General features: G+C 41.2%; 1 protein-coding gene across 1 annotated transcript in view; it reads right to left on the bottom strand.

The window, feature by feature from the left end:
* The window catches only part of ptprt (protein tyrosine phosphatase receptor type T), a 312,082-nt gene that overhangs the window by 260,039 nt on the left and 25,544 nt on the right, over positions 1-26,499 (bottom strand). The window contains exon 2 of the mRNA XM_041962443.1: positions 1,819-1,944. Within this exon, the coding sequence (XP_041818377.1) occupies positions 1,819-1,944 (126 nt within the window). The remainder of the gene's footprint in view (positions 1-1,818; positions 1,945-26,499) is intronic.

Below are 26,499 nucleotides of genomic sequence, written 5' to 3'. Positions count from 1 at the left end.
ACTGAGAGATAATTTATGAGAGAGGGCAGATGGGAGGGTTATAGGATCATTGGGTTCAATATGAGATTGATGCGATGAATGGTTAGAGAGGAAGGGAGAATGGAAAGAGACAAAAATATTCTTCACTGTGGTGATAAATATATTCTGTTAATGTCTGAACTCGAGAAGGATTTCTTTATATCAGCCAACAGGGAGGTAGACATATACCTGGAGAGGTGTGCATGTCGTTCCTTCCACTCCTATAAAGTTAACTGGTTCGTCTGTGCACTACAGCTCTCCTATTGGCACAGTGCATTATTATATATTATTACTGACCCAGACCCATTCTATCAGACTACATTCACATGTAACTCGACACAGTTTCCTGGCCACAGTAACAATACAATCTCTACGTAGATTCATTTTCTAAGACATCCAGGTTGTAAACTGTGAAAAAGATTGATGGTGGTGTTTGGATGAACATAGAAACGTGTTGCTGAGTGTTTCTTTTTAAAAGTCCCATGATTTTAATAAAGCTATTTTAACAGGAACGTTACAATCTACAAAAAAAAGCAATTAGACACCAAATAGTTTGATCACATTAGACTGTCTACATCATACCCCTAAACCAGGCTGTGCTATATATTAACATCGTATTCAACAGTGTGCAGCTTGAAAGAGATCAAGAGAGATAAGAGGAGGATGCCCTTATTGGCTTTTAAATAATCTGCTTGTGAATTTGAACGCTGTGTTGGAAATGCAGTTTGTGATAAACAGTCATGTCAGTCAAACAAGTAATAGAGAGAGGAGAAGAAGGTGACTGGAGATAGACAGAGGGAGAGAAATGTAAGAGACAGAAAGTGTGAAAGAGGGAGAGTGTGTGTGTGTGTGAGAGAGAGTTAGAAAGTAAGAGAGTGGGCGCGAAACAGAGAGCAAAAGGACAGAAGTGTGTGAGGGAATGAGACGGGGAGGCGGGCGGTCTGATTGCCATTTGGCGTTTGACAGGCGGGGAGAGAGACCCAGCTGGGGTCACGTCGTGATCTATCGACATATATCAGCCTGCCAACTCAGATGGACGGAGAGAGACGGAGACGTGACGAGAAAGAGAAATTAACATGTTCATTTTTTCTCCTCATGCAGACAAGAGTTTTTAAACGTTCATTTTCATCCTGCCGCCACAAAATAAAGTTTGCAACTTAAAGGGCCAATGACGGCTTGAACAGGTGGCTAAAACTTCTAGAGCAAACAGTGAAATCAATCAAATCAAATATAAAAATACTTAATATCAGCAGCTTCATTTCAAGGATATGTGCATCACAAACTCTTATCTGACTGTTGATAGTCCGAAGTCAAGACATTAAATTATTAAACTCAATCCAAAAAATAACTAGTTCCACCAACAAACACAAAAATCTAACAGGAACATGAATTTGTGCATGTTTCTGTACCAGAACATAGTTGTAATAGTAGTCGTAATCATTCAAATCCCCCAAAAATTAAATGTAATTAAAATATCTTCACTTGAAAGATAAAAAAAATGTGGATCTTTATTTGTTTGCTATATGAGGTTGCGGATCCTGTCATAAAAAACATTTAAATAGTTTTAATGAGGAATAAGGGCAGTGACTGGATCCGAAGGCAAATTATTTGAATCATTAAACACCACATAGTGCTTGACTTTATCTACTGGCCGAACAACACAGACTGGAGCAGACCAGCCACATCTTTTAGCTGTCCTAAAAACAATAATGCTTGTGCCCCGCCTTAGCTGATGGGTCATAAATAACGTCTGCTGGGTTGCATGATGCGTAGGAGAGAAAGACTTATGTGGCATCCTACCTGTAGGCAGAGCAGGGTCCATGGTGGGTTTTTCCCAGGAGTTGACTTGTTCCCAGGTAAATCCATTGGTTCCTAGAGAAACGCTGTACCCACAGCTGCTATATGACTCCTCAAACGTACAGCCACCTGCACAGGAGAGAAAAAGATGCGTACATTTACAAATTTTCACTGAGCAAGCAGTTTGGGGTGTGCCATCTTGTACAGGAGCGATTGCAGCTCAGACTTTTCAGTTCATCTACAGCAACAGCCATCCACTCAATGAGAATTGAGTCCTGATTGACTGTGGTGTTTAATATCAGGTTTGAATAATCCAGGTTCCAGAGTTCTGTTGGAAATGACCACTGGGGGCAGCCAACAAGCCTTAAGGAACCACCTAGCTAGTTTATCTGTATACAATTCAGATTGCATCATTTTGTTTTAACTCCAATGACCATGAACGACTACACTTCCTCTTCCAAATACCATACACCATCTGTTTCATCACGTCCAGTGAGCCTGCACCGCTTCCCGTCAACCCCCTTGTGTGTGGGCATGCAGTTTGAATTCCATATGAGAAATGCACCAGTGTCAATTAAAACTACTTCACAGAGCGAGAATTACACTATGTGAACGTATGGAATAGCTAATGCTGGACATGAAAAGACTTGGTGGGGTTTGACATAATGAAAGTCCTTATAACCTATAATATTCACCATATTTGTTATTAAACTCTAGACCCGAGTACATGTTTTTAAACCTCACCTTTAATTTAAGATTTTTTTTTTGTTTTGAACAGCTTTTATAATCTCTCCGGGGTTGTTAACAACATTAATTAAGTTATCAACATTAATTGAAAGATCCAGTGTAAGACAGACACTGTTTCTCAGAGAAGAGAGGAGAGTGGGGGCAGGAGTGGTTAAAAAAAGCCATGACAGGGAGGGAGAGAGAGAGAGTATGCCCCTATATGAGAGAGAGAGAGAGAGTGAGGGGCAGATGAAGAGGAAGCTCTATGTGTCAACATGATTAAGTCACAGTGTCTCATCGTTATTTCATGGCCCGGCTGAGACATATTTTCCACCACATTAGCCTTCTCTGCTAGCCTAGAGCACTGCACACACAAACACACACATCCACACACACAACCGCACTTCCCTAATTAGACATATGCTTTGACACACAACCATTTTAATTTGTTTTGAAGTATTTGAGATGTGGGAACGTCATTGCTTTATTCATGAAATCACTTAATGCTCACTATTTTATCTGGCTCGTTGTTGCTGGCATCTCCTGACAGCGCATTTGTCAGTTTAGCCCCCGTCAAAACCAAAGGAAAACTTCTGGTCTTTTCAACTTCAGCTGTTACACGCTTGTGAATTACAATGAAACCAAAGCCTGAAAGTCATTCAGTGCATCGGGGGAACTACACAATGCTAGAAACATTAAAGCAGAAGTAAATGAGGTCAATTAATATGATTAAATCCTGAATATCATAGAGAGCATTATGACGTGTATTAACGTACCGTATTAGCTCTAAATTTATTCACATCATTGCTTCACGATTTCATTTGTTCAATGCTTTCTCAGCTGAATTTCTTGTTTAGTTCTAATTAGCAAATGTTAGCATGTTAAGAGGGTGAACATTTACCTTCATAAATTCATAAATAATGTGCCCGATCTTTGTATGATACAGTGTCAGATGAAACATATAGAAAGGAAATTCTTCACATCGGTGAAAGAAGCGTTGATGCCTTAATATTATTCCCCCCTAACTATGTTTTTTGTGTAAAATTAAGTAAATTTGTTGCAACTATTTAGCTTTTTGGTCATCTGTTACATGGTGTATCACTAAATAAATCACTCTTCTGGACCTCTTGAGTCTACCTCCTGTTAGTATACCAACGTAGACCCTCTGGCCAGACATCCCCACAGTCATCAGTACTACAACATATGCAAGAAATCTATGGTATAGTTTTGATTATGCCTCTTTAAGCAAGACTTGCATCAACTGGGAAACAGAAATAAAAAAGAAAAAAAAAATCCTCTGTATTCTGTTTGAAAAACAACCTCCAGCAGTGGGTGAAACTAGGAAAAACACTATTTTTCTTACAGATATGAAAATAGCTGTTATAAATTAATCAATACTGAGATAATTAGCCTTTATCGCCCCCTCGATGTTCAGCGATCTCATTAGAAATGAAAAGAAATCAAAGTGATCTCATTAGAACAGAGTTATAAACAGGAGAGGGGGGCTGTGTGGGATCTAGCATCAATATTCAATATCAGATCTGCAATTTTAAGACCACTATCAGGGGATGAGAGGGAGAAGTGGCTCACAGTGGTAGGCGAGACTGTGTGTGTGTGTGTGTGTGTGTGTGTGTGTGTGTGTGTGTGTGTGTGTGTGTGTGTCAATGCCCCCGATCTAGATTTGAAAATCAGTACAACACCTCCCTTCCCTGCGTCTCATTGACGCAAACACACAAACATAATTACACACACATGTTCTGTGTCAGAAAATTTGCATAATTAAAACATAACATTCTGCACTTCTACTCTGGTCTGATCGGTGTGTGTGTGTGCATGCGTGTGTGTGTGTGTGTGTGATGGAGAGGGAGACTGAGCGTGGTGCAGACACAGAGTTTGAGTGGTAGGGGTTTGTGCATATGTTACAGTGTAGTGTGTGTGTGCGCATGCATTACTGTGACACCAAAACAAGCAGAATCCCTTCATCTCTGCTAATTAACATTCCTGTAGCCAATATGATCAAATATTGATATGATGACTAGAGCATGCCTTCACACACACACACACACACACACACACACACACACACACACACACACACACACGAGGAAAGAGAACAACCAACCACGTGATCATTATCTAAATGACGTCAGCCATGTTTCTCTTTATATTACTTAAAAGTTAAGTTAAAACGTGAACACACATTTCCCTTATTGCTTAAATTCTGCAGCAATTTCTTTGCTTGGCCATTTCTCACTGTGTCATTTTCTATTGTCAAACATGTTTGCATCCAGCTGTCCACTGCTGCAAAAACACACATCTGATGACTTCCCAGCAGCTGATTCACAGTTTCACAACAATAAAAGGCATCTGGCAGGTAAGTGGAAAACACTGCTTGGACACATTTTTCAAATGATAAGTGTGAGGTCTCCGCTATGGCAGTCATGAATTACGGTCGTATACACACACAAGGTGGTTCACTTTGCTTGTTGTTGTTCTGACCTATAGTGTGGGAAGGGGCAACAGCTCAGACTGCATGTGCATATCATACCAGCCCCCTCTTCTGCAAGTAATTGCTCTGTTTCTGACCAACTTTAAGTAAATCCCATAACTGATAAATAATAGCATCCTGTTACTGCTCCTGTACTACCCCGTGACATAACATCCTTTTCCAGTGCTGAGTGTGGGGAATGGTGTTGGACTGAAGGTGAATGTGCATGAAATGTTATATTGCTCATTATATTTACATATTTAAAATACAAAGAGAAATGGCAGCACTGGCCATTCATTCAAAAAAAAACTAAATCTGATAGAAAAGATGGCGTGTTTTTGTTACACTCACTCAAGTTGCCCAGCTCTGTTTTGCTAATTTTCTTGTTCATGACAACGGTACGGGGGTGACTTTTTAAATAACTTGTTTAAATTATATTAGGGCTTAAAGATATGCATAATTGAGCGCATAGCCGCTTTGAGTGACAGCTGGCTGCTTGATTTCAGCGACCAGGCGTCATCGACATTTTAGGATTAGGTGGGAGTTTGGTGGAGTCAGGCGCCGCTAAAATGGCCGGAAAACAGCCGGAGCCACTGAGCTTCTTCAGAAACCCGTGGGTGAGATCATGGAGACTACATCCATGTTTTACTCAGTCTATGCACTACACATCGTTACTTTCACATTGATCATGAAGGTGGCACTACTCTAGAGAGTATACAGGCTGCAATACAGTATAGAACAGATTATTTATAGTACACAGTTAAGAGAACATTAAAGATCCAAGATGAACTAGACAGGAAGGCAGGACTTGAGAGAAAAAGGTGCATTTATGAATCTGTCTGCTTCTTCAGCACCACGGACAGCACCATGGATTTATCAATACACAGCACAGTGAGCCTACTGATATTTCAGAGTCGTGGTCGAGGCCATAGAGTCTTTTACAAACCTCAGACAGATAAAGAATCAATGAGTCAAGCAGACTAGACTAACATATTCATCCAAAGAACCCCTCAGCTCCTGCACCGTGGATGAAGAGGGGGACGGCAGGTTAGCAATTGGGATGCATTTTGGTCATTTGGGGCTAACAGGTTAGTGCCAACACAAACACTGAATGCAACCCCTCTGGACACAGTCTTTCACATCATTTTTTTGGAAAGCTTCGAATGGCTGGGATTAACTTTTCACCTTGCACTTGCCAAACAGAATAATTTATCAAAAACAGGGAGAGAAAGGAGCCAAAATCTGATTGTTGATGGTCCACTGCAAATTAAATATTTCATCTATGTGAGGGTTTGTTGAACATTTCTCCTCCTTTCCTGCAGCTCTGCGAATCAAACCTGTGAGTCCGTAAACAGAAAACCCTCTCCAGGCAATCAGTGTGCTGCCTCAAACTTATTTTTCAATTGAGTCATTCCAAGTCTCCACTTAATAGTCCCAATGACAGTTTTCTTCCTAATCTAGCGTTTTTCATTTAAAACAGCGGCGGTTATTGTCGACAAATTAATAGCCAACAGAGCAATTACAAGGACTTCTCCTTGTTGTTGTCGCTGCAGTTGCAGTGTAATTTGTTTCGCTGTCAAAGAAACATTTTTGCCAAACTTAATAAGCAGAATGGCAATTAGTCTTCACAGAATTGTAATGCTTTGCGCATGTGTGTGTATGTGTGTGTGCGCGTGTGTGCAAGGTGGCACAATCAGGCACATTTCAATAGATAAGAGCACTCTGTCGAAACACAACATAAATCATTTTTTGAGATTAAATTCACTTTTCATCCATTTTGACTGATGGATTTCAACATTTTCAATTCGTCCCAGACAGGAGATTCAATGTTATTTGTGTGCGGTGATGTGTGTGTGTGTGTGTTGTCCTCTTTAACTAATAATAACTGTAGGATCACTTCTTTCCTTTCACTACTATGTTTCAAGTCATCGATATTTCATATGATAATAATTGGAATTCCCTTGTTTTAAATGTGTTATGATCATGCATACGACGCATTAAAATCACATTAAAATAAGATTTACAGTCTGCTGCTATAGAATGATACAAAATTCCTTAACTAGCACAGCTATTTGTTTAAATGTAACAAGCTTATTGCGTATTCATGCATTCAGAACTGCTTTTTCTGCTTCAGCTCACATTTGGTCCATTTAGACATGCGTTAAGACGACATGGATCAGACTTACTCTATATCACTGCACTACACACAAACACAGTGACATTATGCAAGCAACCTGGCTTTCATCCACAAACACTCACACACTTGCAGTAGCAGCAATGCGAACACACACAAGAGCAGCAAAACAACTCATGCCCTCAATAAACCCACTTACACACACATAAACACATCCTCCAATGATAACACTTATTTAAGCAGAATCCTCCGTCTTTCTCATGTGAAGATTTCCACTCCCTCGAGGCACCAATAGCAGCCATTAGAGCCTTTCATGTCAGCCAAAGCTAACACAGTGCGACAGGACCCACAGAGTCACAAACCAGAGGGAGGCACCCCGAGGCGAAGGGCTCTAAAGAGTCTGTTTACTGCTCACTTAGATAACATCTACTGATCCTGAGTGCGACTGTGTGTTCAAGTGTGTGTGAGAACAAACTGAGGACATGCTGCTCAGTGTTCGTGTGTGTGTGCAGAGCCGAACAGTTTCTATGTCAGACATGTATGCATTCACTGAACGGCTCTTCAGTGTAATTTGAAGTCTGCTTGAGTATTTAATTTTATGCTACTTCTACATTTCAGAGGCGTATGTACCTTTAACTTCAACACAGTTTATATTTGTCATGCAAAACTTAACAGCGCATCTTGTTTGATAAACTGATCATTCAGTGAAATACCTGACAGCATGTAGATTAATGCCATTAATGGATAATAATATATCAGAATATCAGACAGGCCAATATTATCTGTAAAGCTGCTTATGTCTGACATTAACGAACAAGAAGTTAGGACATAAGATACAACTTTATTGATCCCATGCAGAGGAAATTATGTTGTTACAGACAGCAGTAATAGCAAGAATAAAGAATAAAGAAGGAAACTTGGAAAAGAATAAAAATACAAATGTATAAGAAATAAAAAAATCAACTATATATGTGCGGGTGTGTATATATATAAATATATAATTTTGAACTTCACAATGTCCAGCTCAGTATGTCTAGGTCACAATTCTTTAATAACTAAAGTTAAGGAATAAATGTCAAAAATAATTCCTGCTTATGCTTAAAATATGAATATTGGCCGATATTTAGCAATCAGTCTTTTAAACTCTTATCAGTATCAGTCTTGCTTTAAAATTCCAATATCCAGGCTGTTTTTTTTAATAGTACATACATTTGTTGTACTGTATTGGTTTCCTGATAATATATTACTTTCTTTTTATTTTTAAGTTTTTTAGTAGCTTTATTTTTTTAATTCATTGATTTATTTTACAAATTTTTGCACCAAGGTGTGTGCATGTGTGTATTTGTATGAGTGTGTTCCTATCTTTTCTCTTAGTTAACTCAGATTAAATCCACTGTCAGCTAACATGCCAAGATCCTTAAATATTCCCATTAAGTCATTTAAAACCATATGCCAACATATGCCATCTGTCCCCTTGTACCCCTCAAGCACACACACACACACTCATACAAACGCAGACATGCATTCATATACACACATACACAGACACACCCACCCTGAGGCACAAAAACTCACTGGCTAAATACTAAATGCTATTACTGCCACCCCAATAAGCCTGGATAATAAGAGAAAGCAGATGGAGGTTTGTCAGTGTAACACACAGCTGGGGCAGATGTGCTTGAGGTGTGTGTGTGTGTGTGTGTGTGTGTGTGTGTGTTTGTGTGTGTGTGTGTGTGTGTGTGTGTGTGTGTGTGTGTTAGAAAGAGCGTGGTGCGTCAGGTGAAGTCATCAGTTCTCTTCATAAAGTTGATTTGGAGAAAAAAGCCAAAGTCATGAGGTGAGAGATTTGTGTGTGTGTCAGCATGAGCGTAGAGAGTCGGAGGTGAGAGGACAGAGAAACAGATTAACACAGAAAACGTCTGCTAGCGCTTTAATAAAACAGCCTGAAGTGATACAAAGTGAGGAGAATCCAGGGGGGTTAGAGGTTGTGTGTGTCCGTGTGACTCTCAGTGAGTGGAGGATCACTGAGGTCAGACGTCGTGTCGGTCTTTAACAAAGAAAGGAAACGAACGAGAATGAACGAGAGAAGCCACGAATGTGGCCTCAATCAAATGGATTTACAAAGAGGACAGGTTGTGAATTCTGCCAAGATACGAGGGCCAGGGTGTGTGTGTGTATTTGTGTGTCTAGAAAACTTTTCACAGAGGTTTCTGCAGTTTGCGTAAGAGCAGCAGGGCAGTGAATGCCAAACAAGCAAGACAGGAAACCAAAAGAAGGGAGGGAAAGGCTGCCGTGCAGGTGCTATGATAAAATCTGCTAACACTTAAATGCTACCAGATATCAGCGGAGCACAGGCATTTACATTTACACTTCAGCGATGTTGCCTGGTGTATTTCTCATCTTCCCCTGATTAATAAAACTAGATGCTAGATCTTGTTGAGATAGTTCAAGCAGCTACAGTTAGTGCTGCAGAGAAGAGACTTTAAATTGTTTGTGATGACACCTGACACAAGAGCAGATTGAACAGTTTCTGCTGGAGTGTGATGGACATCATTGACTACCGTTACAAATCAGCACCTTCAGACACATTTATCCAATCCACATGTTATTTTCCATCGTAAGGAGCATTTGATTACCAATGTTAAATGACCAAGTGAAACAAACATCAAAATTGGCCTTTAAAGTTTTTAAAAATTAGCACAAAGTAACACGAGATAACACAATGAATTATAATTTACGTGAGAAACAGCTGCAAATTCACTTATTTTTGACTTCAGTAATCAAACCTCAGCAGATTCTGTTCAAAACCTGAAGATGATGTAAGAACAGCTGTGGGAAGTGAGTGAGTGAACAACAAGAGTGGAAGCGCGAGTAAAATGAAGGGAATGAGTGTCTGAGCTAACAAATAAGTGTACCAGGGTACCAGTAACTGAGTGAGCAAGTGACTAGGTGACGGAGTGAGAGAGTGAGTGAACAAGCATGTGTGAGTGAGTGAGTGCCTCGGTAAGTAAATGAGTGAACGAGCAAGGGAGCGAGCGAATAAGTAAGCAACATGTGAGAGGATGAGGGAGTGACTCTGCAAATGCAGGAGTGAGTGAATGAGTGAGCATGTAAATGAGAGAGAAACGCAGTGAGAGAGTGAGTAAGTGGGTGTCTGTGAATGGGTGAATGAGACAGAGCACACAAACGAGTGATGGGTTGAATAAGTGACCAAACAAATGAGTGAGTGAGTGAGTGAGTAAGTAGTATAAAAGTTATTTTGTGTGGCTGTTCCCTTAAATCTCCTTCTCTCAGTTCCTGTGTGTGTGTGTGTGTGTGTGTGTGTGTGTGTGTTGAAGTCTTAAAGGGGAGGAAGTGTTTTCCTCAAGGGTCTATTGTGGCTTTAATTATCTGCTACATGAATCAATAGGGGACCTGCCTTGTAACCTTTAGTTCTGCATGAAAGAACACAGAAAACAACGTCACTTTCGTTGGCTGTCACACACACAAACACAAACACGCACACACACACACTTCAAGCTTCATAACCACAAACACTACATGAACAAAGACACATGAAAAACACACAACAATCACACACTAACAGTTGTACGTACGTCTGTACTCAGTTGAATCAATTGGTTTGGACAGAGGGGTGACTACAAAGGGGAAAAAAGAGATTGGAATGCATAGGAGGTTGACACACACACACACACACACACACACACACACTCTGTTTGAAATGACTGGTTGCAGCAAACAGTCGAAGTAAATTAGAGGAGAAAGAGTTGACAAAGCAGACAAAGGAAGGAGTACTTCACATTACACACACACAAATACACACACAGCTGATCCGATTTACGCGCTCCCTCAAGCTGCTGTAATTTCATCCTGCTTCCCAAAACGCACTTCACCTCACTCAAGTCACACACACACACACACACACACACACACACACACACACACACACACATTCAAGCATATCCTTTAGGTACAAATCACAGGTATGAAAATCAAGTTTAGCGTGTCTGGCTTTTGACTTTGATCCAAACCAGCCGGGTCTGGCCTCAGTCTAACATAGTTTGACCCCACAGTGGAGTGAGGCCTGTTTACTGGGAAGCAGCCCAGCTGACCGGCCCAGAAGCTGAACTTTAGTCTAATCTTGTTAGAAACTGAAGCAGGCTGGTGCTGTTGTATGTGTGGTAAAAACTAGAGGGACAACCAGGTTACCCCTGTTATCCCTGTCTTTTTTGCAGGGATAGCTCAGGTGTTTTTAAAGGGGGGCACTTTTGGGGGTACTAATGCACAGTCAGTGTTTTACCCAAAGTAGATGGCGGTCAGCATGACTGCATTTCTTCACTCATAGTTTGGCAGGTCGTTTCTTTATTTGGAGAAATATGGCGCCATATTACCTGATGGTTGAGAGTCTATCTGGCTTATTCAGTGGTGGTGTGGACCAGCGCATAGAGTGTGTTTATAGCTGAGAAAATATAGGCTAAAAGAAAAAAGCTCTCTGATGGCTAGGTAAAGCAGTGAAATCATAATAAAGCATATATCTTACGTGATATTGATTATTTCAGGTGGGCCTTTTATCAAGGTGGCTAAAATACGCTTTTCTGCTGACCCTGTGCATAGCAGCACATTGCTTTGCTTCTGCTCCAGCACTCCTGTAAGCTTTTCCAAACTGAGGGAGCGCTGACCGCCATCGACTGTAGGCGATTCACCGACCTCATTCTACCTCATCTCAAAACGTAGGATTCATTTCATGTGTCACAGGAACTTTTCAAGGAACACAGAAACATTTTTTCGCATGGGAGCAACAACTTTCTGTTGACTGTCAGGTGCAGCTCTGAATGTCACTGATTGCCTCAAAACTGTGACATGTGCGCTCATTCTGAGTGGCAGCCGCTAGTATTAAGATTAGGGCTGAACTTTCTTGAAATGGGAGAAAGCACAGTAGAATTTACACATCCCCTCAAAGAAAACCAGGCTGGTGTCGCACAGTGTAATATCTGCTCAAGATCAAAACAGGCAAACTTATATCATATCATCATAAAATAGTCAACTGATAAAACCACAACCCTGCTCATGACCGTGGTTTAATCCAAGTCTGACTTTTCACGTCTATCTCACGCTAACAGCAATTAGCAGGACTCTGAAACAAGAATCCTGCTCTTTACTATCACAAATATACATAAACAAGACTTTCCAAAAGGTGACTCATTAAGATAAAGAAATCCTGTGCCGTTACACTGAAGCATCCACACCACCCACCATGTTTAATCACAGTAAACTAAACATTGTGTAATTTTCTGATTTCCAGCACTGTCTCGGTTGTTTCAGTCAGATGGACTCTAGGTTCCGACTACTCTCAGCCTCTTATGTCACACAGGTGAAAGTGGTTAGACTGCTAGAAAATTCTGGTCAGAAAGTGTCACAAGATGACTCTCACACACACACACACACACACACGGGTAGGTTTTCTGTGAAGTTTCTGATGAGGTCCTGTCACTATTAGCATGCTAATCCTACTCAGGATTACACTGCTGTCAGAGCAGAGAGCTCTGCATTAATAAACTGTTTCACCTCCTCTCCTCTGCCTTAGACTACTTTCTCTCTCTTACACACACACACACACAGAGAGAGAGAGACACACACACACACTCCTATACTCTCTGAGCATCTCTAAAAAATTCTCAGATCTTTTTTTTTTTTTGGTCTCTGTTGTTCAGTCATATTTAAATCAAAAGGGGCTCCATTTGGCAAAACTGTCAAACAGAAGCCAAATTAAAACACACACTCTCTGTCAGACACACACACACACACACACACACACACACACAAACCTGCAGTACAGTGAAAGCAGCTGAAAACTCACTCAGTCTAAAATTGTATGTTTTTTTGGCTATCTGTGCCTCTCTGGAAAACAAAATCAGATGAGCAGAACGTACATATGTGTCATGGATACACACAAACAGACACACACACACACACAGAGGAGTTTTAATCTCAATACTCTCATTAACACCCTGAGAAACAGAGAGCTGCTTCAGGTCCCACACAGAGAATTTCAAAGAGACACAGAGAGAAAAAAGCAGCAGTGTGACGCTGCTGTTACAACAAATTTGCAACTATTACTAGTTAATAAACTAAATAAATAATTTTAACCGCCATAAACCAGCCAAGCAATCATGATCATGTTATACACAATAACACAACAAGCTGCAGGCATTTTCATAAAAGGCAAATAAACAGAAATCTTGGCACACATGCTTATATTTCTATTGACGATCCTCAACATAATGAACTCAAGCCCGTCGCAACAGGTCGGGTTGTTGGAGCAGTTCAAGTACATCTTGACCTCATTATGGGCTGTCCCAGCTGTTACGGCAGCTTTCAGACATTTAATTTTATCATAACCATAAATAGAATGCACTTGCTGTTGGAGATTTAGATTAATGACAGTACAACAGGAAAGGGGGCAGAGAAAGCCAGAGCAGGCGCACACACACACACACACACACACACATGCATGCATGTCCTTCTATACCTCTTCTGAATATGGCACGTGTCATTATTGCATTGACCGACTGGTGTCTGGACTTGCTAAATTACATAGAAAACATGAAGGAAGCAGAATAAGGGTCAGCTGTCCTGGAGTCAGTGTTAGCAGGAGTCCTTGTCATCAGCACACCTTCGTCTGAGAGCCCTTTTGAGTTTCTGTCATGTCAAAAACTGTCTTGCGGTGTGAGCACTGCAACTGTCAGCAGTCAGCGCTGGCTGCTACCCCGACCTTAATGTAAACACAATTTTTTTTTAAATGAGTGCATCAAACACTACATTTATGTGCCACGCTGGAGTCGCGGGGAGGTGGTCCGGTCGGATGGCGGTCGCACAAACAGCGCAGGACCCTGACACCGGCATCCAGGGTTCACATCTAGTGCTTTGGTTAAGGTCAGGCAAAGATGGTGATTTCAGTAAATGTTTATAAAAAAATCTCATGCGTGAAGTCACTGCTGACTTTTTCTACTGAAGCAGACCATGATCTCTTCCTAACCTGTAGTCTCTCCAAGTGGGAGAGGAAAAAACGGGATCTGGTCGTCAAACTAAACTCGAGTCTGCTGTTGCACATTAGTTGTATATGAACGCATCGTGCAGGAGACAGAGCCGAACACAAACACACACTCCCTCATGCACGCTCTCCCACACACACACTCTCTCTGGTGCTCATTAGGAGAGGTTCCAGACCTCCTCCAAGCAGAACTACAGGGGTGACCAGCTCCCTCCCTGTCCTCCTCTTTTCTTCCACTCCTCTCTGCTTCACTCTCTCTGCTCCTCTTTCACCTCTGTCACTCTTTTTTTCTCTGTATTCTTTTGATCCTCCTGTTTTTTTTTGCTTTTACTCACCACTTCACTGGCTTTCTGTGTGTTCCCTCCCTCCTCTGTTTCATCATTCTTCTGTCTTTTCGCCTGCCTCTATCACCCCTGCCCTCACCCTTTCTTCTTCCTCTCCCTCCTCACCTCATCCCTTTCTTCCCTCTAGCAATCTCTCCTGCTTGTTTCATCTCTATACTTTTCTTCTCCTTGCCTCTCTTTTCTGTCTGCTGTGTCTTATTTCAACTGTCAGATTAATACAAGTTTACTCGTCTCGCCAAATAATAACAAAGATAAAATAAGACAATCTCAGATTTTTCTTTCTCACATGTAAATGATTTTTCATTCTCATCTTTGCGTTTCATTTAGTTTGTCTCCTCATTTTGTGGCTCATGTCTCTGTCTTTTTTTGCTCATTTTACTAATTCTTAATGTTTCCAGTTATTTGGTGCATCTCGATCCCATCACAGGGGAGGTCTGTCCGTTATGAACACAAGAGGGAAAAGCTTCTGCAGAATGTCACAGATTGGGCTGCTTACAAAGGGATGTGTACCATGATCCAAGGATAGGACTCTCATGGGAGCAACTGTTTGACCCAAATACAGCAAACAAAAAGTCAGCAGTCAGGAGACCCTCAGTCAGTGTCGGCAGGACTGCTTGCAGCCCTCATCAGGCTGGGCTTTAATTATTTTGAAATGACTGGTGTCTGTCTTTTTGAGTTTGTGACCTGTTTTATTGTTCATGATGTAGGTGTATTCAAGAGTCTTCCTCCCTTTACATCTCTCCTCTCTCTCTATCGCCATTTTCCCTTGATTTCTTATATCTTCATCACCCACAACTTTTCCCTCTTTTCTCTCTCCCTCTCTCGTCTCTAGAAGCTGAAAGGAGGCTCAATTGACCTTGAAGTCTAGTTGAACATCAAGACCAATGACCTTTTCCCTCTTTCTTAAGTTCTCTTTCAATTCAGTTAGAAAACAACTTTTGTACATTTTTTCCTCGTCTACTGGTGTGTGTCTGTGTATTCAGCTCTAAAAAGTAGGGCATTTCTGCATCAGGCCCATTTTAATGTGTTTGAAAACCTATCTGTGCTTTGTTACGTCTTCCTTAATTACTGAGCTGTAAGCTCAGCCAATCAATGAGCATTTATAATTCAGTGGTTTAACACGTCACAGTGAGAAAGAGGAAGAGAGAAACAAAATAAGAGAGAAAAATGGCGGTGAGAGCAGCCGTCTTTACTTTGGCATGAAGACCGGTCCAAGGTTGTGAAGCTGTGAGTGTGTGTGTGCAGTGAGGGTGTTGAAAATTACTCTTTCTGCACACGCACACACAAACACACACATGCGCTCACACACAGCCATTGTGTCTAACCATGAGTGTTACAGTGGTTTTGAAAAGTGCAGTCAAGCAGAGGTGAGGGGTTAGGACACATCCATACGAAGCTGGCTAGATTTGGCCTTTTAACCTTCACCATAAACCCAAATATAACATTTTTCCAAAACTCTGACATTTGCCTGTGACACGTGTAGAAATATATATCTGATCTGCACTTGCCCTGTGAGCCTTTTAGAGAACATGACAGATTCAATGCTTTTTATCATATGTGGCATTTTCATAACAGAAAAAAAGAAATTGTTTTAGGAATACCAGGTAGTTGTGCACTTAATTGAAGAAAATGAATTAATTAAAAAGGGTGCAATATAGACCCGGGTCACTAAAAGACCCAAGGAATGCATTTAAGGGTTCATACACTCTGTGTATGTCTGCCACATGCAGTGTTTTTAAGCATCTGCATCTGTGTAAACAGACACACAGACACAAATGGGAATAAGTGCAGGTTGTGCTTCTTTATTACCCACTGAATTCCCAGAGCTGAAGAAGAATTGTGTGTTTTTTACTGCCAATACCACTGCTGTCTCTCTCTCTCTCTGTGTGTGTGTGTGTGTGTGTGTTTGTGTCATGTGCATACACTTTTTACAGCCCTGAGCGCCTGTTTCTTCCGCAGTAATCAGAATTGAGCAGCAGTGAAAATGCAGGATGTGCATTCTACAGTAGCTAATCATATTGTACTGACAAATTTTATGAGTTTAAGGCTTTTTACAGTGCTGGAGGACTGCATCAGAAGCATCCATCAATTCAGAGCAGCTCAGGATAGAAATTGACTTATTTTGTTTTATTGGAATTATTTACTGAACATATTAAGGAGAGAAACGATGACAAAAAGAGAGGAGGGAAAGAAAGAGCTGAGCTAATCAGCCCGTTTATCAACTTATAACTTCCCATCTGAGAATTCGACAATAATGGTGCCACATGTGATATTCAGCATCAGCAAATTATTGGCACACTGGACCAGTTAGAATCTTCCATGTCATTGCCACAGCTGACAATAGCCAATGAGAGTCTGCATTGATAGGATGTGCCTCATTCTCTTTATTTGCGTAAAGACTAAGCCAGTTGCGAGATGATTGTGTAGATGACTGCCCTTCATATAGCCAATTAAATCCTGAAAATGAGGATATGCTGCTTTAGTGGGTAATATACAGCCAGATCAAGGATTTTTTAAATATTTTTTCTATTTCTATTTTGCATGAGAGAAATGTGTTCAAGTCTATTATTGCAGGACATTGGGTAAATTATTAGCCAGTGTTTCACTAGTTTACTTGTCTTCCTGTCTACTGACACAACCACTACATTCACGTTTATACTCAGGTGACACCCGAGCCATGTAGCTTGATAGTTATTACCGCATAACATGGGGCTGTAGTAGTATGTGCGAGGCCCTGGGTACCTTTACCTATGGCTGGCCATGCAAACCTGTATGCAACACATGAAATTTGCTTTTACCTTTTTAAAATGAATTTTAGAATAGAATAAAGTATCAAACACTATCTCCTGTTCAAACTCAAAATGCACCTTAATTTAATGCAAATATGACACACACAATACACTTTAATCCTCATTCATCAGTTAGAAATTCTCAACTAAAGGGCCCACACTCAGTCACACACACACACTCAACCAAAATTAATAAGGGTCCCTTTAAAGCAAAAAATAAACCAAGACGCTGGTGACCAAGACAGGTGGCCGCTTCACTTGATAGTCAAACTACAGGTAAAATAGCAGATGCACTGGTTATTTGTTACTCACAGACCATGAGCTGTAAACATGGGCGAAGGATGAAGAACTGGAGGTTTGACCAGAAGAAAGATGAGTGTGAAGGCACAGGCTGGGGGGCGACTGAGCGGGAATCATCTCCTCCTCCCTGAAGTCCAAGCAGTATTTCCTGGTCAGTCTAACGAGTGTACACGACAGTTTTCTCAGCCATTTAATTCATAATTAAAGCTTCTTACTTCTCATTCCGAGTCCGTCTGAGCTTTAAGCTAGCTTATATCATTCACACACGCTGTCCACACACAGGACCATTAGCTGCTACACCATGGAAATATGCGCTAATATAGCTAGCTTGCTAATGCGCTAATCGCGGTTAGCATATATATTTTACACACACATCGTTATGAGGTGACACAATAGACACACACAGAGAGGTTATTCACCTTCTGCAAAGTGTGATATGTCCCTTACACCTTAGTAAAAACTCGGCGTCCACCACGCACAGAACATGAGTGCACTTTGATAGCGTTTAATCTACATCTGTCACACAGTTCGCCTGTTGTCCTTCGGACTGACGCGTATTGCTGCTCACCCGCATTTTCGTTCCGCCCTTCCACCTTTCCGATTGGCTGACAAGTTCGTCACATCCCATGAAATTAACAGAATATGGTGACAGACAACCTTACGTTAGATTGTGAGCTAAAGACGGTTCTCCTACGTTCACTGCAAACAAACTATCTAAATTTCAATTAACTTTATCAACAGCAACAAAGATTGATTTACCTGCTTATAGCGTTTTTTATGTTCACGGTGAAATGTAACAGACATTTAACTTAAGCGATTTTAAAGAAATGCTTTTTAACATCTAGATTATTTATTCATCTCTATTTATTTATTTATGTATTTATTTCTCAAAAATTAGTACTTTTAAAAAAAGTACTTTTTAGACTGGGCTGGACTGGGAGTCTTCGACCGAGGATGGATGGGTGTTTTCTGTCTTGTTAGACAGCCTCTTGAAATGTTTAGGGTTTTTGACTCATCTGAATAACCACACCTAGATGCACAATGGAGTGCAAAAGTTTTCACACCTCCTGTGCCTTGTTCTGGTTTGACTGTGGACAAGTAGATTAGTCAACTTTCATGATATAAAGTGAGTTTGCGTAGTACATAGTTTATGTTTTCCTGTCACCTTCTGCCAGAGGCTGATTTCATACACCCTGATCCTAATGTGTGTTTTTTTTCTAGAACGCCTAAATACACCATTAGAGAAAACGTGAAAATATTCAGTTTTTCTGTGGTATTGTTATCAGTTTTTTATTGAACTTGGACTATTGTAAGGCTTCATGCTGTGTTCCCATTGTGTTTTCCAGCTAACAGGTCACACCTACAGTCATCTGCAAGCATCTACTTGCAAAAAAATATTCAAGTGGAAAAAATAAATCTATTTCAGACAATCAAATGACAATGCCAACTCTTACTCATCCATATGAGCTACACATATGCACACAAAAGATTTACACAAAATGAAGTAAAGTCAATCGAAGTTTTCAGAATAACTCTCGACACACACACACACATATACACACACACACAGAAGGCCAAACACTCACTTATGCCCTGCTAACACACTACACAGCTACTCTACATAATTTTCCCTTGAGCAAAAGCCAGTTTAATCCCTGTAAATATTCATAACAGGAATGTGTAGGTTGAAGTGGCCCTTCACTCTGCACCTCGAGCAGGCTTAATACTTGATTTAAATTATCTTGAACGCTAAAAGCTCCTCTTAGCTTTGCTTTAGGTCATGGACACAGCAGACCATTTGGCCTATACTTTAGATTTTGAAAGTAACTGACATATTTGCAGATAGAGGTTATTTACTGTGCATGCTCTTAAGCTCAGTTCGCACTTATTCTCCAATGGTACTATTATCTGATGGCACATTTTGACCAATTTTGGCGAGGGTGACATCCACAGCTGCTGTTAATTTTTATATGTAAGTGTCCGTACAATGCATTCTGGCTGCACATTGGCCTTTCCTAATTTGCATAAAGTAGGGGTCAAGTCTACTTTATGCAAATCGTGGCCGTCCAGTCTGAACAGCTGTCTTTAGAGGCTCACGAATGTCAAAAACAACTTTTGAACTGTGCGATGATGATTCACAATATGCATGCCCTTTTTTCCACCTTGAATATTTGCAGTAACTTTTCATTTAGAAATGAGATTCTTAAAAAAACATTGTCTTCCCCCCTCCAGTTATTTTAAGAGAGATACTGCATGCAGCCGGTATTATAGAGCCGTGCGTTCCCCTATGTGTCACTACCTCTCAAAGCAACTATTAACAGATACTGTTTGTAGGTCATGCTCATGAGCACTGCAGCTGAATGTGTAACTATTGATGAACAAGCTGGGTTGCTTTATACTGAGGTCTGTGAGAAACCTTACTATGCTAGCTGCTAACACAGTTTATTTATTAATAACAGTCAAAAAGGAGAAAATATTAGTACATTCATGATGTTCAAACATGGCTAACGGCTCTGTTCAGGTTTCGCTATCCAAATATAGTAAGATGAAATACACGGTGGCTGTATATTAGCAACAATGGTAGTCGAGGTGGTTAACATTTTAATTCTGCACAGTATCCACCGTTTATACATGAGGATATGAGTATTGTCCAGTGTTTCAGGTGCTAACTGAGGGTTTAACCGGTTTAATCCTGGTCTATTCTTTCATCAATAAAAGATTAGCTCCACACACACACACACAAACAAACACAGACACATTGATTTGCAAGATAGGTCTCGGTAAACCATTCACTGCAACACACACACTCGTGCACACACACTCTTATTGATTACCTATCTCGCTCGCTCTCTCCCCTCAAAGTCGACCAAAACAGTTATAGACAAAATTTATGCTTTCTCCCGCCGAGATAAAGATGGATCACTGTCAGAGAATTTATTGGTGGAATGAGCCAAGCATCCTCCTCTCAACCTTTGTGTGTGTGTGCGTGTGTGTGTGTGTGTGTGTGTGTGTGTGTTACAGACAACCACAAAACCTGAGCAGACAGGCCGACCAACAGGCAATCAACAAACACAAAAACTACAATGTGCACACTAACAAAAGATGCAAAATACAACATGTGTGCATGTAAATGCATTTAAACATAATTACCTGGGCAGGCATTTGTGTGCATGCACCTGCATACGTGTGCGTTTATTTGTTTGAATGTCAGTGTGTGTGTTTGTGTTTTTGTGTGAGTTTGTACCACCTGAGGTCATATTGTTGAAACCAGGTCAGCCTTTCGCCCCAACCGAAGAGCAAGGACAGGCATACCCAAGGGCTCCGGTGTGTGTGTGTGTGTGTGTGTGTGTGCGCGCACACATATATGTGTTTGTGTTTTTATAGTTTTGGACAGGTGCATAACCCTCCAACACACATCTACGCCGCCCTGATTACAAATGTGTACATGTGGCTGTGTCTTTGTGTGTGTGCCTGTCCTCCCCAGAGCCTCCCACTGGCCTATTTCAGACTGAAATGTTAAAACTATAATGTATTTTTACCCCCTCTGACTCCGGCTAACCTGTCACTGACCTTGCTCCAACAAAACAACGTGCACCTAAAGGAGATTTCACATCATATACACAGTGTCTCTAAAGGACAGGAAATTGATGAAATGTTTCACTTTTTCACACAAAATTTGTTTTGTGTTTCCCTGTAAGGGTTATCATTCTCCTTTCGACTGCATTAGGTAAGTCGAGTGAATGAAGGCTCTTTCAGAATGACAGAAAAATATCACATTTTACATCACAGTGGCTATGGATTGGTTACATTTAGGCACAAAACAGTTCATTTGGGGTTAGAGACAGATCATGACTTGGATTAAAATAGCTACCTTTTAATGCTTTCGGACATTCGTTGTCATGGTTAAAAAAAATAACTTGTTTGGGGAGTAAACATGGTCCTAATTAAAGGAAACCAGTGTTTAGGCTCTATGACAACATCAAACTACTTCCACTTTGGCTCACAGAGGCAGCAGCAGCCCAGGAGGTAGAGTGGGTCTCCTCGGCCTCTGCAGTCTACATGTGGAAGGGTCCTGAAACCCAAAATTGCTCCGACCATTGTGCCATTGATGTGTGTGAATGGCTATGGTTGATGAGCAGGTGGTATGGTGGCCTCTGTCACCACTTGTAAAGTGCTTTGAGTGGTTGATAGCACTAGAAAAGTGCTATATAAATACAGTCCATTCACCATTTGCTCCCAACAGACACAAGTTATTATTCCTGTGGACAGTATGTTAGACTCCTGAAATCTTCAACGAACCAACCGCCCGACTGGTGTACTCGTCCTAAAAGTCTTGGCGTTCAGAACAGAAGGACAGAAGTTTCAGTCTGTGCTTTTCTTCCTGCTCCAGTCTACAGATCTAAAGTTAGCTTTGAGAAATACGATACGAGATGGGGCCATAATATTGACAAGCTTGTGTGTGTGAGTGTGTGTGTGCATTCATCTGTAATGCAGGCCAGTGGCCAGAATGAAGACTGTGATTAATGAGTCCGGCAGTCCGAGATGCTCATCACTTGCAGCCACACACTCCAAACAAGGCCCTGGTGTGTGCGACCTTACTTGTTAGTTAAAGCACTTAGACATGTCTTCTCTCTTTTCCTCTTTCTGGACAGACTGTCAGAGAGCCTCTGGACAGAAAAATAGAACATTACATAGACGGGTAACAAACGCAGTAAAAAAAAAAAAGGAAACTAGATTGTGTCTACATGCTTTTGAATTTGTTGGTGATACCAAATTGCAGCTTGTTCAAATTTTGTGCATGTGTTTTTATGTTTTTGTGTGTGTGCGTGTGTGTCTGGCAGTGGTGGGGTTGGGCCAAGGGGGAGGATCCGAGATGATTGACAGCTGGTCTGGACCGAGGTGGTCGAGTGGAACAGAGCTTCAGCACAGCCCAGTAGCCACGGACTCACACATACTCACATGCACACTGAAAAACACTCAAAACAGGCCTAAACACATGAGCATAGAATCACTTTCTCTCTCTCACACACACACACACACACACACACACACACACACACACACACCGCAGGGACCTCTCTTCACCTCAACTTGTCTCCCTCTGACAGATTTCAACAGTGGTCAACACACACACACACACACACAGAGCACACAAACACACCACACTGAACTCTTGACAGATACATCCTCCCACTCTCCTCCCTGTCACGGTGGTGGCTGCCTCACTACCAATGCATGGACACACTCACACACACACACACACACACACACACACACACACACACACACTGAAGGACGGCTTGGCTCATGGTCAGGTCAGCGGTTCGTGCTACAGAAACACCTCGACTTGTAAAAGCCAGGGGATACTTTCACTCTCTCCTCAGACTCTGTCCATTTGTCTCTTCCCCTGCTCTCTCTCTCTCTCTCCCGCTGTTCATTCAACTGCACAAAAACTGGCCTCACCTCAGAAATTCAAGAATTTCCTCACCTCCTCTTATACAGCGATTTGAACCAAACTCTGTGTTAATTTCCACAATCCCACATTATCTGCTGTATCAACGATGTGCAGCTCTCTCGTTATATAAAGTGTTGAATTTACAATCCAGTTGGTTTGGTGACTCTTTCAGTGTGGCTTTATAGGAGGTCCTGATTTGCATGGTGGACGAGAAGACGAGGTCATGTTGTTGTGGTGTTAAGGAAAAAATGAACAGCCACAGTTGACGTGTGTGGCTCTGTTTACTTCATTTGTTGTCAGCATATTTATGTCATAAATGTGGGGCTGCATGCAGATGGTCCACGATCTGCAGATCTTTGTGGCCATGCAGAAACTAGAAGTTGTCGTCCTGCTGAAGCGTCTTTAAAAAACACTGTGAATGCTTTCCTGCTGACCTCTGCCCCCTCATCAGATTAGAATACAACACACTGTCATATTTCCATGAGGTTTGTCCTCCCTAAACTCAGCTCACGTTTCACATAAAAAGAAGAAAACACCAAAAAGCATCTATAGCTGCAGTGAATTCCTTGTTCAACATCTAGGTTTGGTGAATTGGTGGGATTTGACACAGCGGGGTCACCTCTGCTGCCAATCATTTCTGATGACCACAATACTATAACAAACAACATGCCTTCAACCAGAGAGCAATTTTCCATACAGGGCCATTATAAAAGGCACACAAAAGCACATAAACTATTAAGCTATGACCTTTTGAACCAATGAAAAAAATATTCATTAGAGCATGAGAAACCAAGTGAAAGCAAAGTAGGCAGAGTAAACTTTTCTGGCACATGCCCTGGGATGTTGCATGTAAACGAGTAGGCGGTCATATAGCAATTTCAGATCCAGTTCTCCTAATACATAAATGCCTGGCAAGTCAGGTCAGACTCCTCTCCAGGTCTCAGTATTTACATTTCACTTTCCTGGCCTGAAGCAGCCTGGCAAGCAGTTCAGAGGCCAAATTGCTGCGAAAATCACAAACTAACACTCCTCCTCCACATATTCCTGTCTTTTTTTCTTTGGCGGTATATTATTTTAGTAAATCCTTCAACCATCATATTTTTCCATCATTTAAGTTCATCTCATTGAGTCTTGTGGGACTATTGACCTTGTGGCTTGTAGCAGCTCTCACAGCTGTTATATTTGTTGCTCATATTGCGCTCACTTTGTTGCATGTATTCATCTGCAGTATCAACTATCCAATTTCCCCACAGGGAGCGTTCAAGTTTCATGTTATCTAATGTAATCTAAAGGGACAACTGACCCTGCTGGGTTAAACCCACATTTAGATCACAGACACCCAAACATGTGCATGCAACACTTTTAGATCTCCCAGATCCAAACCCACATGGGTGGCTTTTTTAAAAAAAAAAAAAAAAGCCTTCAAACACTTTGCACAAGGCTGATTTTGATTAGATTCTGCTCTTTTTGGAACAAGGCAAAAGAAAGAGACACACTTTTCAATTGAATGGAAACACATCAAATGGGAAAGCAACAAGGACCTTTAAAAACAAAGTGACCTCGTTTCAGTCTGTGATTTTAAAGTCCAAACTTCTGCACTATGCAGAAAGCTGGGTTTGTCTCTGGGTACAACAAGAAAAAAGGAGAAAAGTTTTTTTTTTTAAAGTGAGAAGTGGGCAGCTGTAATTTCACTGGAATGCTAATCAAAGGCAGAATTCTCCGCCGTTCATAAATGAGAGAAGAAACCAAAGCAGTTAGAAGCTTTTGAAGGGTAGCACTTCTTTTGAGTTTAAAAAGGGGTAGGAGGACGATGAAGATGGCATTCAACTCATTCAACACACCACCCCCACATGCAAACAGACACACAACTTGTCTTCAAAGGGCTAAGTGGAAGTGTGGAAGAATGTGAGGTGCAATTAAGCTGTGCAAATTTAATTATGTTTACCAATTACCAATTTACCAACTAATTAAGATGATGTAATACTTGAATGTGGAAAATTAGGCTTCCATCTCTCTGAAAACAAGTTGTATATTTTAGTGAGGGTGGAAAAAAGCCCCTGCCTTGCTTCTGACACACACACACACACACACACACACACACACACACACACACAAATACAAATCTCCACTTCCAATTTTAGAGCTGTGAGGTCAGTGAATTGGAATAAGGATGGAGATCAGTGCATGCATATGTTTTTATACTTACGTGTGTGTGTGTGTGTGTGTGTGTGTGTGTGCGCGCGTGCGTGTGTGTCAGCGGGCTTTTAGCTTCATTAAACTATCACCTCCCAAGGCTACGGACTAACATGGCTTCCTTCTAGCAGCTGTTTTCACAGTCATTAACTACTTAGCATCCAACCATGCTAACATGCTAACTAGATGGTGTTGAATGCTTTTTGTCTTGCTAACATCTGTGTTTCCTTCTCATTTAGCTTTGAGTTCCTTTTGGCTCTGAAGTGCTGAACAGCGCTTTATTCTTTATAGGCACCCCGTTAGCTTCACAGAGTGACTCCTCCTGTGGTCCTTATTGACACGAATCAAACAAAAACTTCATGCTCCATCCACTTAAAAGCAGGAAGCATCAGATCGCTCTGGTCATGAATCTTACGCCACAGTTCACCAGAGCAATTAACAGAACTTTGTTGGGGAGATTTAAAGAGCCCGGTGTCATCATCAGCTGGTGATTGAATTAGTGCAGGAAATAACTGTCAATCATCATCATCATAATTAATGTTAGACACACACCAAGCTCTTAACGAGTAGCCCTTAAGGTCACCTTCAAGCGACAGTTTTATTAACTTAGTTATTGTTCACCTGCAACGTCCCTGATGGCAGCAGTTTTGCCTCCTATGCTGAGCCATTTAGTTTAATCTAGTTTGTTGTCCACGTCGGCTGGGTCTTCATCTGTTTCCTCAGGAAACGTGCTTGTCTGTTTGTTGATATAGACGTTGGTGCCCCTCAGCTTGGCTGAGCAGAGCGTTTTTCTGCCCTCTGCTCACTACAGTCGCAGGTTTCTCACTCTTGTTGTTTTGAGGGAAGATAAAATGCCTCCATTTCAGTATTCATTTGCTCTCAAAGAGAGCCATGACCTGTTGCTCAAGGGCCTGGTCTCCACACCTCTGACAGTCAGGTTAATGATTAGCAGAAAATATTCAACTTAACAAAACCTCTGTTCATACTTTGCACTAAAATGGCAAAGCTCTGAAACACCTGTGATTCCATCATTACCTCTACCGAGGAGGTTATGTTTTCATTTTGGTTTGTTTGCTGTCCGTCAGCAAGATCACCTGAGTTTCATGAAACTTGGTGGAAGGGTGTAGCATGGGTCGAGGAAGCACTGCTTAAATTTAGAAGTAGCTGATCCGAATGACGGGGCAGATACACAAACTGTTTTCAC

The sequence above is a fragment of the Chelmon rostratus genome, chromosome 2, assembly GCF_017976325.1.
Source record: "Chelmon rostratus isolate fCheRos1 chromosome 2, fCheRos1.pri, whole genome shotgun sequence".
Taxonomy (NCBI): domain Eukaryota; kingdom Metazoa; phylum Chordata; class Actinopteri; order Chaetodontiformes; family Chaetodontidae; genus Chelmon; species Chelmon rostratus.
The sequence above is the reverse complement of the archived record's forward strand: the minus strand, read 5'-3'. Positions and strand labels throughout refer to the sequence as shown.